This window comes from Sciurus carolinensis, chromosome 7 (assembly GCF_902686445.1).
Source record: "Sciurus carolinensis chromosome 7, mSciCar1.2, whole genome shotgun sequence".
Taxonomy (NCBI): Eukaryota; Metazoa; Chordata; class Mammalia; order Rodentia; family Sciuridae; genus Sciurus; species Sciurus carolinensis.
In genome coordinates, this window is record NC_062219.1 from 112,338,927 (window position 1) to 112,354,116 (window position 15,190).

The 15,190-nt window shown below is 37.7% G+C and overlaps 1 protein-coding gene across 1 annotated transcript in view; it reads left to right on the forward strand.

The window, feature by feature from the left end:
* Nucleotides 1-15,190, forward strand: part of Xpo5 (exportin 5) — a 45,352-nt gene that overhangs the window by 19,410 nt on the left and 10,752 nt on the right. Inside the window, 8 exon segments of the mRNA XM_047558392.1 lie at nt 741-874; nt 6,206-6,361; nt 7,749-7,790; nt 8,028-8,117; nt 8,967-9,166; nt 9,304-9,320; nt 9,323-9,402; nt 10,246-10,427. Of these exon segments, the coding sequence (XP_047414348.1) occupies nt 741-874; nt 6,206-6,361; nt 7,749-7,790; nt 8,028-8,117; nt 8,967-9,166; nt 9,304-9,320; nt 9,323-9,402; nt 10,246-10,427 (901 nt within the window).

The window sequence follows — 15,190 nt, forward strand, 5'->3', positions numbered from 1 at the left end:
GCTAGTAAATGGAAGCAATATATGGGGGCAAGAAAATCAGTTCATAATCTTTTTGCCTGTGTCTTGCTCCTTGAGGGATGTGCTTGGGGGTAATTATCAATTTCGAGAGTGGCACAGTTCTCTGTCCCTTTCGTTTATCATGAGGCTGTTAGATGTAAACAGCATTTTGTGTCTTAACATCATTTCCTTGTTGGAAAAATTCTTTATGGTCTCAAATATCTTAATTATTTGGACTTTCACAGACATTCCATAAAGGGAGAGGAAGGGAGGCATTAATTAATATTATTAATGAGTCAGGCACTGTTTTTAGTTGTTATATTTTCAACAGACACGACTCAAACAGAGGAATTCAGATAATTCTTTTTTTTATTTTTTGGAACCAGAAATTGAACCCAGGAACACTTAACCACTGAGCCACATCCCCACCCTTTTTATTTTTTTATTTTGAAACAAAGTCTTGCTGAGTTGCTTATGATTCTCCTACTTCAACCTCCTGAGCTGTTGGGATTACAGGTGTCCACCACCATGCCTGGCTCAGATAATTCATTATTAGAGATGGAAGCTGGATAGGAACCTTTCTGCCTTTAGAACATATGGTCTTTTCTTTGCCCAAGCTGAGAATTAGATCACCCTGTTCCTTCAACTCTAAAATTACCAGGTGGTCTCTGAGGCTATGTTGTCTTTCTGTGTCTTCTGTGATCTTGCCATGCTGATAAGTGTTTGTGTATATGTTTCAAAAGCCTGTTCTCCTACAGCTGGAACTGGAGAGGGAGGCCTGTGCTCCATTTTCTCATCGTCATTTGTGCAGTGGGAAGCTATGACTTTTTTTTTGGAAAGTGTGATCAACCAGATGTTTCGAACACTAGAGAAAGAAGTAAGTAACTCCCTTTCTGACTACATAAGTTTGATCTCTTATAAACTGTCAGAAGGATGGAAAATCTGTGGCTATTCATCTTACAGAAGAAACTGAGATTTAGAGAGGCTAAATAATATACTTAAATTTGTTGGGTTTTTTGGTCTTTTTTTTTTTAGGCTGGGGTTCTTTTTTGGAACTGGGCTCAAACCAGAGCTTTGCAAATGTGAGGCAAATGCTTTGCCACTGAGCTACATCCCAGCCCTAACATACTCGAGTTTAAAAAGCTAGTAAATGGCAGATGAAACCAAAACTCAAGTCTCTCTTACTCTAAGCCCTACAACATTTCATATTCTTTTGGGGGGCGGTTACCAGGGATTGTACTCGAGGGCACGCAACCACTGAGCCACATCCCCAGCACTATTTGTATTTAGAGACAGGGTCTCACCAAGTTTCTTAGCACCTCGCTTTTCTGCTGAGACTGGCTTTGAACTCTTGATCCTCCTGTCTGGGATTATAGGCATGTGCCACTGCTCCCAGCTTAGTATTCTCTCTTTTTTTTAATTTTTTTTATTTTTTTAAGATGTCGATGGACTTTTTTATTTTACTCATTTATTTATGTGTGGTGCTGAGAATCCAACCCAGTATCTCATGCTAGGTAAGCTCTCTACCACTGAGCCACGACCCCAGCCTCTTAGTATTCTTTTTACAAGGGGTTTATGGCAGATAGACCTACCAGAATACTCATGTTGACTAATCATTGTTCCTCTTCCTTGAATAATAATGAATAAATAGGCTTATTTTTCTGTACTTCACCTCACCTATCAACATTCTCTTAGAACAGTGCCTTAGCTATACCTATTATTAATTGATATAACAAAATACTCATATTTATCTTGTTAGTTAGATAAAGTAGTCACAGCTAATTTTGGGGTAATTTCATCTTGATGTTTCCTAGGTTAGTTGTGAACATGATCTCTAAGACCCTTGAAGAAAAGTAAACTATAGTGCTTTTCCTCATGAAGAACATATTAACAAATAAGATCTTAGGGTGATTAACTTCATGTGCTTTTAATGTTAATTCGCTTCAGTTTGAAATCATGGCATACAGAGTTTATCCTAAAATGTAGTTGAGAAACCTATTGGGAGTCTGCATTTTTCTACTAAGTGGGACCTTTTGTAGGCTGGATTTGTACTTATCCAATAGAATAGGTCTGGCATATCAAAAAAGCCCTTTTTTTTTTTTTTTTTTTTTTTTTGGGTGCTGGGGATCGAACTCAGGGCCTTGTGCTTACAAGGCAAGCACTCTACCAACTGAGCTATCTCCCCAGCCCCAAAAAAGCCCATTTTTAAGTCAAAGGAATGCCTTATTTCCTTTTCTGGCATTTAAACTAGATGCTTCAGTGAATCTAAACATGTGGTTGTGATCTTATTTGGAGGCAAAAGAATAGAATGATTAGGGTTTATCTAGTATGTATTAAACATACAAAAGGACCAGCAGTATTTGGGGAAGGAAGATTCCTGATTGGTTCGCGGCTGAATTTTACAGTAAGTGCCCACCCCACTTTGCTGGGTATAGAACCCAGGACCCTCGTGTAGGCTAGGCAAGTAGCTTTACTACTGAGCCACACCCCAGCTCACAATGAACCTTTAATATTATTGGTATTTAGTCAAAATACCAGACTACAGTTGGTTCATATAGTAACCCCCACCCACCCAAGAAGAGTATATAGAAAAAAGATAAGGGCTAGAGTCAAATTATAAGGTGTCAGATTATTTTAGAAATTTGATAGGAATCAAGACAAGTGGTAGAAGAATAAATAAAATTCAACTCTTTTTTCCATAGAAGAATTCTGGGTAGTAGTATTTGATCTTGTCAGTGACTTGAATCTTTTTGACTCTAAAACCTCTTCTTCAATAATATGAAATGGGTCACAATGAAGCATTTCTAATCAAGAGAGATCAGTAGAGCTGGGCGCAGTGGTGCACACCTGTAATCCCAGAGGCTCGGAAGACTGAGGCAGGAGGATCTCAGTTCAAAGCCAGCTTCAGCAACTTAGCGAGGCCCTAAGCAATTCAGTGAGACCCTGTCTCTAAATAAAATACAAAATAGGGCTGGGGATGTGGCTCAGTGGTCGAGTACCCCTGAGTTCAATTCCCAGTAACAAAAAAGAGAGAGAGAGAGATGTGTAGCCAACCATGGTGGCACTCGCCTGTAATCCCAGTGACTTGGGAGGCTGAGACAGAAAGATTTCAAGTCAAGGACAGCCTCAATAATTTAGGCCCTACAACTTAGTGAGATCTTGTCTCAAAATAAAAAAGAACTGGTGAGGTGGCTTAGTGGTTGAACACCTCTGAGTTCAGTCCCAGTACTCCTCCAAAAGGAGAGAGATGAGTATGTGATAAGTATTTATATAATGAATATATTCACTTATTTGTTAACAAAGCTGCATAATACGTTATATGTCCCTAGGTGTATGAGTGACAGATTCCAACCTGATTCATTCAACTTGCGGCTAACAGCTTCTGACTTCGTAGAGTATTGCCTGGTTTAGTGGTTTGCAGACTGCTCATTTTCTGCTCTTAATCCTCTACCCCATTGTAAATCATTTCAGCTCAACTTTCATCATGTTTATTCACCCTTCAGTGAAAGAGTTTGACCAAGAAATTCTTTGGCTAAAAAGATTGAAAAATTACTCATCTAATTCACTGTACTTATGGTTGTTGAGAACGTTGGATAGAATCTTGCTTTAGCAGTCTCAGTGTGATGAACTGGAGAAGGGGATAGTTATGGAGAAAAAGAAATCACATTTTGCAAATGAGAATCAGTTTGTCTCTCCAGATAGTAAATGTATACTTACAGTATTTTAAAGCAGTAGAGTGCTGGTGTTAGGTACAACCTGTTGAGACAAATAACCCAGAAACAACATGGAACATATATAAGCTCCCAAAGAAACAAGAAGGATTAAATTATTTAATAAATAACTTTGGGAAAAGGATTAAGTTTGGAGGAAGGAAAAACATAATCACCAAAAAAGTAATGACTTTAATTACATATTTTTTTTTTAATTTCTAGTTGTAGATGGACACAATACCTTTATTTTATTTATTTTTATGTGGTGCTGAGGCTCAAACCCAGTGCCTCACACATTCTAGGCAAGAACTACAACCCAACTACATGTATTTTTTAACTTATAAAACAAATTTTAACATGTAAATTTGGAACAATATTTGCAATAAATTTGAATCAGATTGATACTTTTAATATTAAAAGCATGTATCTCCTAAGCATTGCTTATAGAGTATAATTGGCACTACAACTTTGAAGAATAATTTGGTGGTATTTAATAGAAGACACTAGCCTTATAATCCAGCAACTTTACTCCTAGGTCTCTACCTCAAAGAAACTGTGCATCTGTACAGAAACACCAGTATTCACAGAAGCCTTATGTACTAAGTCAAGAAAAAGAATAATTAGCAGAACAGATTAATACTTTGTGATGTACTTAGAGAAGTAGGGCTAAAATATGAATGAACTAGGGCTAAAATATGAATAAGAGTCTCATAAACATAGTGTTGATGCATAACAGCAAGTTATAAAAGTAAATATACAAAACTGCAAGATTAGGAATATATACATAATGAGGCAAAGTATGAAGAAATTTAACTTTTTTTTCTTTTTTTCTTTTGGTATCAGGATTGAGCTGAGGGGCACTTAACCACTTAGCCACATCCCCATCCCTTTTTTTATATCTTATTTAGATACGGGTCTCGCTAAGTTGCATAGGGTCTTCCTAAGTTGCTGAGGCCAGCTTTGAACTCCTAAGCAGCTATGATTACAGGCATACACCACTGCATCCAGCAAGAAATTTAAAACTTCTTGAAATTATGAACACTGTCCCCTAGAATAGTGACCATTTCTAGGACTAAAAAGGAGGATATTCATAAAAGGTATTAACTCTCTGCTCCATCTTTCATTAATATTGTAGTTCTTAAAATGGGCATACATGGGCTGGGAATACAGCTCAGTTGGTAGAGTGCGCTTGCCTAGCAAGCACAAGGCCCTGGGTTTGATCCCCAGCAGCGCAAAAAAAAAAAAAACAGGGAGGGGGCATGTCCCGACCCGCGGGACATCAACGCAGGACAGCGAACCTAAGAGAGAAGGAATGAAAGGGACAAGAGACACAGGGAGTGACAGCAAGACAGGAATTCTGATCAAGCTGCAAATTTTTATTGTTCTCATGGGTATTTATGCTGAGGGAATGAGGGGTATGATGAGACACAGGCTGGTTGTGTTTTTCTTTGGGCTCCTGATAAGGTGCAAGTTCGCACTGGCGGGAAGGTGAAATCTCGGAAGAGAAGCGGGGGCGGGCCATAGGCAGAACTATCAGCCAGGAGTGGGAAGGGGCGCGCTTCGGGAATCCGTCAGCCGTCAGCTGCAGAGTGCCTGAGTCAGCTGCAGGGTGTTTGCGCAGGGGAGGCAACTGCAAAATATTCCCTGGGCTGCTGCTTATCGTAAAGGTCAGAATGTTCTCAGAATGAGAACTTCTTCTTGGTCCCTGAAAGGGGCATACAGAGGTAAACTAAATTATTTATACCTCTTTATATGTCTAGAATTTTCACAATAAAAGTTTTCTATATGATGATAAGAAAAACACTGAAACCCAATGGAAAAATAGACAAAAGATAATGATCTTTTACAGAGGAGAAACTAAAGGCAGCTAATAAATATGAAAACATTGTATTTATTTGCTTAATAAATAAAGGTTTTAGGGAATAATAGGAGAATACGTTGAATAAAGAATCAATTAATAAAGCCTATAAAGAAGAAAAGCAACTTCTTTGAAATATACCTTTGACCCAACAAGTCCATCCATCCCCAAAAGTGTCTATTTTTGAGATAGGGTCTGGCTAAATTGCTCTCGGGCCTTGCTGAATTGCTGAGACTGGCTTTTGAACTTTTGATCCTCTTTCCTTAGCCTCCTGAGTCACTGAGATTACTGGGGCGCACCACCATACCCTGCCTCAAAAGTGTCTTGCACAGTAAAATACTGAAAGTATAAACAATTTGTTTAAAAAGATGTGTTGTTAGTAGTATTGACAGTGGTGCAGATCTGGAAATAGTTTTGATTTTTAATCATAGGAAATGCTACATCCTTAATATGGCACATGATCACATCATAAATTTTTAGTAATATGGGGCTAATGCTTTGAAATTTAAGGATTAAAAGCAGTGTATACTATTATATATGGTAACCATATTATGTATTTATAAACTAGGGAATTTAGCAAAAGTTGTTATCTCTGAATGGTGGCAGCCATGTGAACCTCCTTTTCATGTCTGTTTTATAGGAAATTCCAATTAATGATGGAATAGAGCTGTTGCAGATGGTCTTGAACTTTGACACCAAGGATCCTCTCATCCTGTCCTGTGTCCTCACTAACGTCTCAGCACTCTTTTCATTTGTTACCTACAGGCCAGAGTTCCTGCCCCAGGTCTTCTCTAAGGTAAAGTCCTTCTCCTTTTTAAAGTTTATTTTGACATATCTAAACTAATTATTTTTTGTAACTTTTTGAAAGTATGTAAGGCAAACTAATAAACAGTTATATATATTTATTTATCAAATATTTACTGTATATCAGCCATCCTGCTAATGCCTTACCCTTTAGGAGCACTGCAGGAAGAAAGACGCATAAATAAGTGTTTTGTCTATATAGATAAAACTGACAGACTTACATGATGAGAAACAAAATAATACCTAAAGGAGGTTATCAGAGTATGCTATCAGATTATGAGGGAATTTGTGAGAGAAGGAATAATACAGATTGTTTTCTGGTTTCCAGTTTAATGATTAAGTGGGGTGGCAGAACCACCAGTTAAGTGAGATCAGGTAGAAGAGCAGGAGTAAAGAAGAATACTATGTTTGAAGTATATGTAGGGTATCTGAGTGGAGGTATCTCACAGTAAATGGACTATTTGAGTTTGAATGTCTAAATTTGAGAAAGTGATGGGATAAAAATTAAGACATCGTCATCATCATAGAAGTCCAAGAAATAGAAGGGAAGTCCTAGGAAAGAGGAGATGTATGTAGAGCTAGGAGACATGTGGGTTAAATGGGCAGCCCTGAGGATTGCCATTATTGGAAGAGGAGCACTGGTGATAAGAAGTTCCCAAAGGGGGCTGGGGAGACAGCTCAGTCGGTAGAGTGCTTGCCTTGTAAGCACAAGGCCCTGGGTTCGATCCCCAGCACCCAAAAAAAAAAAAAAAAACCCCAAAAAAGAAGTTCCCAAAGAAGAATAAAGATAGCCAGGGGAATGAAAGAAGTATTGTGTCATAGTCCAGAGCACTTCAGAAAATTCTCTTAACAGGTGGAGAATACCCAAGGGGTTTCTTTCTCTCTCTCTCTCTCTCTCTCTCTCTCTCTCTCTCTCTCTTTCCCCCCTGTGGTGTCAGGATTAAACCCAGGGGTCCTTACCCATGCTAGACAAGCACTCTACCACTGAGCTGCACCCCTAGATGTCCAGTGGGTTTCTTGGTGAGACCCTCACTGTATCAGGTTAAGGAGTAAATGAGAAGTTATAAAATGGACTCACAGAAAGTAGATCACTCAACTTTTGATAAAAAGGAAAGAGAAAGGTGTCACCATAGCTGAGTTGTTTGATGGTGTGGATTATTCTGGGATTCCATGACCTTTTTGTGTTTGATAGTAAAATTGTAAATCTCAAGCATCTTATAGAGGTGAGAAAATGGACATCTGAAACTTCATAACATGATAGGAAGTTTTTTGTTATCAGATTGTTACTGAGAATATACCCCTGGGATTTTGTGAAAATTTCATGATAACTATTGTTTAAAAACACACATGTGATGGTTTTTTTTTCCTCCTCCCCTTAGCTATTTTCATCTGTCACTTTTGAAACTGTTGAAGAAAATAAGGTAAGACGTTAATTAAACCAGCAGATTCTAACTTCTTTGAAGCTAAAGTTTGAATACCTAATACTTAGAAGGGCTTAGTAAAGGCAAGGTAAACATGTGGTCTTACAGTGACTATAAATGTCAGTCCATTATACTCTTACAGTTGTGAAAATTCATTGTGAATTTGCCTGATATTCACATGATTCTATGCAGCACTGGTAAATTAAAATTGGCTCTGAGTTTGTTGAATGTCTCCAGGCCCCCAGAACCCGGGCAGTGAGGAATGTGAGGAGGCATGCTTGTTCCTCCATCATCAAGATGTGCCGTGACTACCCTGAGCTTGTGCTGGTAAGCCACTGGACCTTGGCTAAGTCACTTCTGAGACTTGTCAAGTTTGGTTACATTTCTCTGTAAACCCAGTTCTCTTTACACCTAGAAACTGTAGCTTTCTATAGAGTAGTATTCTTGAGTTGGTGTGTTCTTCCTCTCTCAACTTATAGTTAAAAATGCAAATATGTTCTTCCCTAAAAATGGGTGGTTCTTTTCTATGTGGATAACTAATTTTACCCCCCTATCCATCTATAAGTCTTTACTATGTGATGTGCTACTACCAAATGATGTGCCTAAACTTGAGAGAATTCAAATGCAAGTTCCAACCCTTTCAGGGGAGGTTTCTATAAGAAATAGCATTACTCCCAAAATTTCCAGAAATATCTTCTCTGAATACACAACAGATGTATCTCTATAGACATAATAAATTGATCTTTGCCTGTTAAGGTACTATAAAGTTGATGTATAAAAAATACAAAATTGGGGCTGAGGTTGTGGCTCAATGTAGAGTGCTTGCCTAGCATGTGTGACGCACTGGGTTCAGTTCTCAGCATCACATATAAATAAATGCATAAAATAAAAGTCCATCAAAATAAAAATATGTTAAAAAAAAAAGACAAAATTGTTTTCATAGTTGTAGTATGGAAAAGTGCAGTTGTCCAAATATTTGAGTACTGTCTTGGACAAGAACTGTCTTCTGCCTAATTGCCTTGCTCTTTAGACAAAGGAAGAACATTATAACAAAATTACTGTGTTACAGGCTTACAGGCCTGACCTTTCTGGGACTGCCTTGGTTTTCTTTCTTTCTTCCTTGAAAGTGACCACCCTCTCCTGAATCAAGCCTTTTTACCGCTTTTTTCTTTGTAGCCCAATTTTGATATGCTTTATAACCATGTGAAGCAGCTTCTCTCCAATGAGCTACTCCTGACACAAATGGAGAAATGTGCCCTCATGGAAGCCCTGGTTCTCATTAGCAACCAATTCAAGAACTATGAACGTCAAAAGTTATTCCTAGAGGAGTTGATGGCACCGGTGGCCAGCATCTGGCTGTCTGAAGACATGCACAGGTAGAAATCATCACTGGAGATCTCCTGACTCACTGCACTTGATTTCCCATTCTGTTTCCAGCTTTTTAGCTCTTGTGGAAGAAATTGTCCTTATTTAAAATCATGATATAACTTCTCTTTTTCCCTCCACTTTTCAGAGTGCTGTCAGATGTTGATGCTTTATTGCCTATGTGGGTGCAGATCTCAAAAGCTGTGACCCAGCCCTGGAGGATCCCTGTGGCTTGAACCGTGCACGAGTAAGACTTTCCTAGGAATAGGAAGTTGCATTGGCTATGGGTAGGAATGGGATGTTAATAGTCATCAAGTTTCTCATATATTTGTCTGTTGGTGAGAAATCTGGGTGTCTCCACTTAACTAAGCTTCATCTCTTTTTTTTTCTTCTTTAGTCTTAAATTCTTGAGTTAGTTTCCACAGCAGAGCAGATGATCTTTTCAGTGAAGTCATTATTTCACTTTAAGGATCTTTAAATATCTCTGAAAACTAAAGTCATAATGAGGAGAAGTAGGTCAGAACTTCTTAGACAGCAGGGTGAGCCCTCCCTATCATTTGTCTCTGACATGTAAAGTTCTAAATGATAATCTGACATGCAAACCTGAGGTTTTTCAGTGCTTTGCTGTTCAAATAGGCATTGGTCCTGCCTCCTTTATGGCAAGTCACATTAATTAACCTAGCAAGTGGTTAAAAGAGGACTGTCATGGGAGAATAAGGCAAAAACTGCTGAAGACCAAGGTAGAGAGTTACAAGGCCAACTCAGAAACAAGATAAAATTAAGGCAGTTTAAATACTTTGTTTTGGAGCATGTCTAAGCCACCTTCTAATCAAAGTCCTGTGGGATAGTCACTAAACCTGTGGAAAGACATCCTAATGAAAGGGAAGTTTACAGAACCTACTACTGCCTCTGAAAATGGTAGTGAGAGAACTCTTCTTGCTTGACCTTAAAGGAAGGGACAGAGAGGAACAGAGGACTCTTTCCTTTTCTATGGTCTGTGTCACTTATGCCGTAGCCTTGAATATGTCTTAACAGTACTTTCACCTTTTCTTCCCCATTACGTTTACCTTTCATTTGTGCTTTTCTGTAGATGAGCTTTTGTGTGTATAGCATTTTGGGTGTTGTGAAGCGAACCTGCTGGCCTGCTGACCTAGAAGAGGCCAAAGCTGGGGGATTTGTAGTGGGTTATACACCCAGTGGAAATCCAGTCTTCCGTAACCCCTGCACAGAGCAGATTCTGAAACTTCTTGACAATTTACTTGCCCTTATAAGGTGAGTCAGAATAATGATTTTTGTCTGTTAGTCCATTTTTTTTTTAAACTTAAAGAATCACAATAGTTTAAAAAGTTTAAATGTTTTTGTTTTTGTTTTTATACTGGTAATGAGGGATTAGTTATTAATTCTTTCTAGAGAGGTCTTTTTTTAAAAAAAACAGCTCTTGACTGGCACCTGTAATCCCAGGCACTGGGAGGCTAAGGCAGGAGGATCACAAGTTGGAGGCCACCCTGGACAATTTAGTGAGACCCCCATCTCAAAATAAAAAGGGCTGGGGATGTAACTCAGTTGTAGAACACCCTTGGGTTTAATCCCCAGTCCTATTAGAAAAAAAAAAAAAAATTACAGTTCTTATTTGTGTAAATCTTGTATTTCGTGTAAGCCTGTGGGGGTAATCTCAGAATGACTTTTCATTTCAAAGCTTCTTCCGTGTTCTTCTCCCACTTCTTTATAGGTTATCGCTCCTTTTACTTCTAAATTTTATTTAGTAAATTTTACTTGTAAAGGAGTTGTTTATTGGGAGCAAGATAGTTGATTTTTGTAGTAGTCCTTCTCTTGCTGGTATTCATATGAGCAAACTGAATTTATCAGTAATGACTGAACTGAAATGTAAACAACTATTCCTTTAACATTTTGCCTGTTTTTTTGTTGTTTGTTTTAGCTTTATATAAATGAAACAAAAGTATGCACTTTTGCTGTCTGGCTTCTTAGGTGCTTATGTTTGTGAGATATATCATGTTATTGAATGTGATTGTGGTTTGTTCATTCTCATTGCTTATATGATATTTCATTGTGTGAACATGCTTTGTCTTATCCATTCAGCCTTGGTGGATTTGGGGGCAAATTTTTAATATTACAAATAGTGTTGCTGTTACATTCTTATAATTTCTTTGGATATGTACATACTAATGGAATTCCCGGTTATAAGGTATATCATCAATAGAAATAACTTTCCAAATTAGGTATACTATCTTGTATTTCCATCAGTCATGTACTGGAGAAGCGAGTCTTAAATTAATGTTTGTTGTTGTTGTTGTTGTTTTTATGTAATTCTTTTTTTTAGATTTTTTTCCTTTATTTTATTTATTTATTTTTATGTGGTGCTGAGGTTCAGACCTAGTGCCTCACTCATGCGAGGCAAGCACTCCTCCACTGAGCTACAACCCCAGCCCAGATTACTATTTTTTTTAATAGAGAAAAGTTTGCTTTCTTGAAAGAAATGAAAAGGTATTGATAGCACTTCCTATGTCAAATAGTCTGATAAGGGCTGGGAATGTAAAGTGCTTGTCGAACATGTGCAGGCCCTGGTATCAGCCCCAGCACCACATACACACTCACAGATCAGATAGTCTGACAAGTAAAGGTATTAAAAGTAGCGCTGGTCAGTATAGAAACTACTAGTTAACACATGACTCTTGAGCACTTGAAAATTAGGTTAGTCTAAATTGAGATGAGCTATTTAAGTGTAAAATACCACATTTATAAAACTTAATTCTAGGGGGGAAGGGAAAAAATGGCAGAATGAATCAAACAACATTACCCTATGTAAATTTATGATTACACAAATGGTATGCCTTTACACCATGTACAGACAGAGAAACAACATGTATCCCATTTGTTTACAATAAAAAAAAAAAATTGAAAAAAAAAAAACTTAATTCTAAAAAAAAAAAGTATCATTAATAATTTCTTATATTGGTAACATGTTAAAATAATATTTTTGACATAGATAAAATATAATCTATTTCTTTTTACTTTTTTAATCTAGATACTAGAAATTTAAAATAATTTACATGCCTTTCATTGTCTCTCTGTTGGACAGTGCTGGGCCCAGTGGGTTGGATAAAGGACAGATGAGGTGAACTCTGGTTTTCAGGTTAATTATCATCATTATCTGTTAGAGTAATAGTTCCTCTGTTTTCTTGAAATTTGTTACATTGTTTCCATGTACATTCTTATGTGCTTGATATATATGAAGTCTTATTAGCTTACTGATTATACTCTTAGCTGGTGGTACTAAAAATATTTCAAATAAGTATGGAGTTTAGAAAACTTTAAACTTTTATTATATAATTGTCCTTTCCTTTGCTGGGAGAAAGAAAAGAACAATAAACTTTTATTATCCAGTTGTCCTTTCCACATTAGGAGGAACTTGGTATTGCCTGGCAAAGTGCGTCAGGCAAGGGAATACTTCAAGAGCCTGAATCCTACCAGAGGTTGTATTCACCTCTGTATATAAACACACAACTGTTTCTATTGGAGCATTACATACTCTGAGTCCTGCCACCACTTGTGAGTAGAAGTGTAGCCACAGTGGTTCCATGTCATTGAAGAAGAGGAAAGTAGAAGCTATAAAGAATACCAGATTCTCTTGTATCAAGAACATTTGACATACTGGTGGGTTAACCCTTCTGTTTTTAAAACTCTATCTTAGGACCCAGGGGCAATTGCACACCCCTGTAATCCCAGCAACACGGGAGACTGAGATAAGAGGATCACAAGTTCAAAATCAGCCTAAGCAACTTAATGAGGTCCTATATCAAAAAATTAAAAAAGGACTGGGATGTGGCTCAGTGGTTAAATGCCCCTGGGTTCAATCCCTGGCACCTAAAAAAAAAAGGAAGAAAGAAAGAAAATCCAGGTTAGAAGCTAGCAATATAAATCTAGTAACATAGTAATGTTTTAATGTAACCACATTTTCTCTTTTCCTCTTCCCCACCCCACCCCCATTCTGGGAATTGAACCCAGGAGCACTGTACCATTAAACTGCATTCTCCCTGTCTGTTTTTAATTTTTTTCCAATTTTTCTTTTTGAATTTTGATAAAATCTTGCTAAGTTGCTCAGGCTGGCTTTAAATTTGTGATCCTCTAGCCTCAGAATCCAGAGTGGTTGGGTTTACAAGGATATGCCACCTTGTCTGGCTCTTTTTTTTTTTAATGAAGTCTTACTGTTGCCCAGGCTGATCTGGAACTCCTAGGGCTCAAGTGATCCACCTGAGTGCTGGTATTACAGGCACATGCCACCATACCCAGCTATATTTCTTTTTTTAAATCTTAAAATACTAAGAGTAACTCATTAATATCATCAAATATCCCCCATGATATTTTCATTTTGACCCAAAATCCAAATAGAGTTTATACATAGGATTTTTTTTTTTTTTTTGGTTTGGTTTGGTGTAGTTTTACAGTGCTGAGATTTTGCATGCATGAGATTTTTCCTTGAACTACATCCCCATCCATTTGTTTTGAGGGAAGGTCTCCAAGTTGCCCAGACTGACCTGGAATTTGCAATCCTCCTGCTTCAGTCTTAGAGTAGCTAGAATTACAGGTGTGCAACACCATACCTGGCAAGGTTTATACATGGTATTGGTTGATATGTCTCTTAAGTCTCCATAAGTTCCCTGCCCTTTTTTCAATTTGTTTGTTGAAAAAACTGTACTTGTACTGTATTCCTGCTTGGATTTCACTGATTGCATCTTTGTAGTATTGTTTGACGCAGTCTATTTATTTATATTTCAATTTATTATGAATAAATAGTTTGGTCTACAGGAGAGCTTAATATTCTGTAGTCCAAGGGCCAAGCCTTGGCCTCTATGTGTTTTATAATTAAATTTTCACTGGAATATACTATGTCCTTTCTCCTTTCATTTTATTTATTTTCTGTAACTACTGTTGTGCTTCAGTTGTAAAGGACAGAGACCATAATGCTGGCCAAGTTTAAAATATTTATTGTGTGACCTCTGGTCTAGATTATTGAGCTGATACGAGTTTTGTTTTTTAATAGTAATCCTTCATAGGTGAGGGTGGATTCAACATAAAAGTAGAAGTGCTGCTGGGCACAGTGGCCTGTAATTCCAGTGACTCAGGAAGCTTAGGCAGGAAGATCACAAGTTCAACACTAGTTGCAGCAACTTAGTGAGGCCTAAGCCACTTAGCAAGACCTTATCTCAAAATAAATAAATAAGGACTGAGGATGTGACTCAGTGGTAAAGCGCCCCTGGATTCAATGCTTGATACCAAGGGTGGGTAAAAGGTAAAATTGCCTAAAAAGACTCCCAGGTATTACATATTGATGTATGACCAAAGTAACACAAGTCAGTGAGAAAAAAGATGTACTCTAATGTATGTTGGCTTGGGGGCGGAGGGGACACAATTAGATGATTACCTGTCACCATTCAAAAAAGTGGAACTACAACACAAACACACATCAGTCTAGGCCTACGCAGGGTCAGTATCATCAGTCTTTCACTTCCATATTTTGTCCCACTGCAAGGTCTTCGGGGCAATGACACATGGAGCTGTCATGTGTGATAACAGGCCTTCTGGAATACCTCCTGAAGGACCCACCTGAGGCTGTTTTACAGTTCACTTTTTTTTTTTTTCTTAGCAAGTGGAAGGAGTACACTCAAATAATGATAAAAAGGATGGTAAGTACATAAACTAATAAGATTGTCATTTATTATCAAGTATTTTACTGAACATAGTTATTTATATGACTGACATTGCAGTAGGTTCATTTATATAGCATCACCCCAAGCACATGAGTAACATTGTGCTATGATGTCATAGTAGCCACATCACTAGATATGAATTTTTCAGCTCCATTATTATCAGTCGTACAGAACCAGTGTCAAATATTCCTTGTTAACCAAAATGTCATTATGTGGTACATGACTGGTGTCTGTCATTTTCTGCATATTCAAAATGTTTTATAATTACCCTTAAAAAGGTAGTTATGCACTCATTCTGGCTATCAGTTG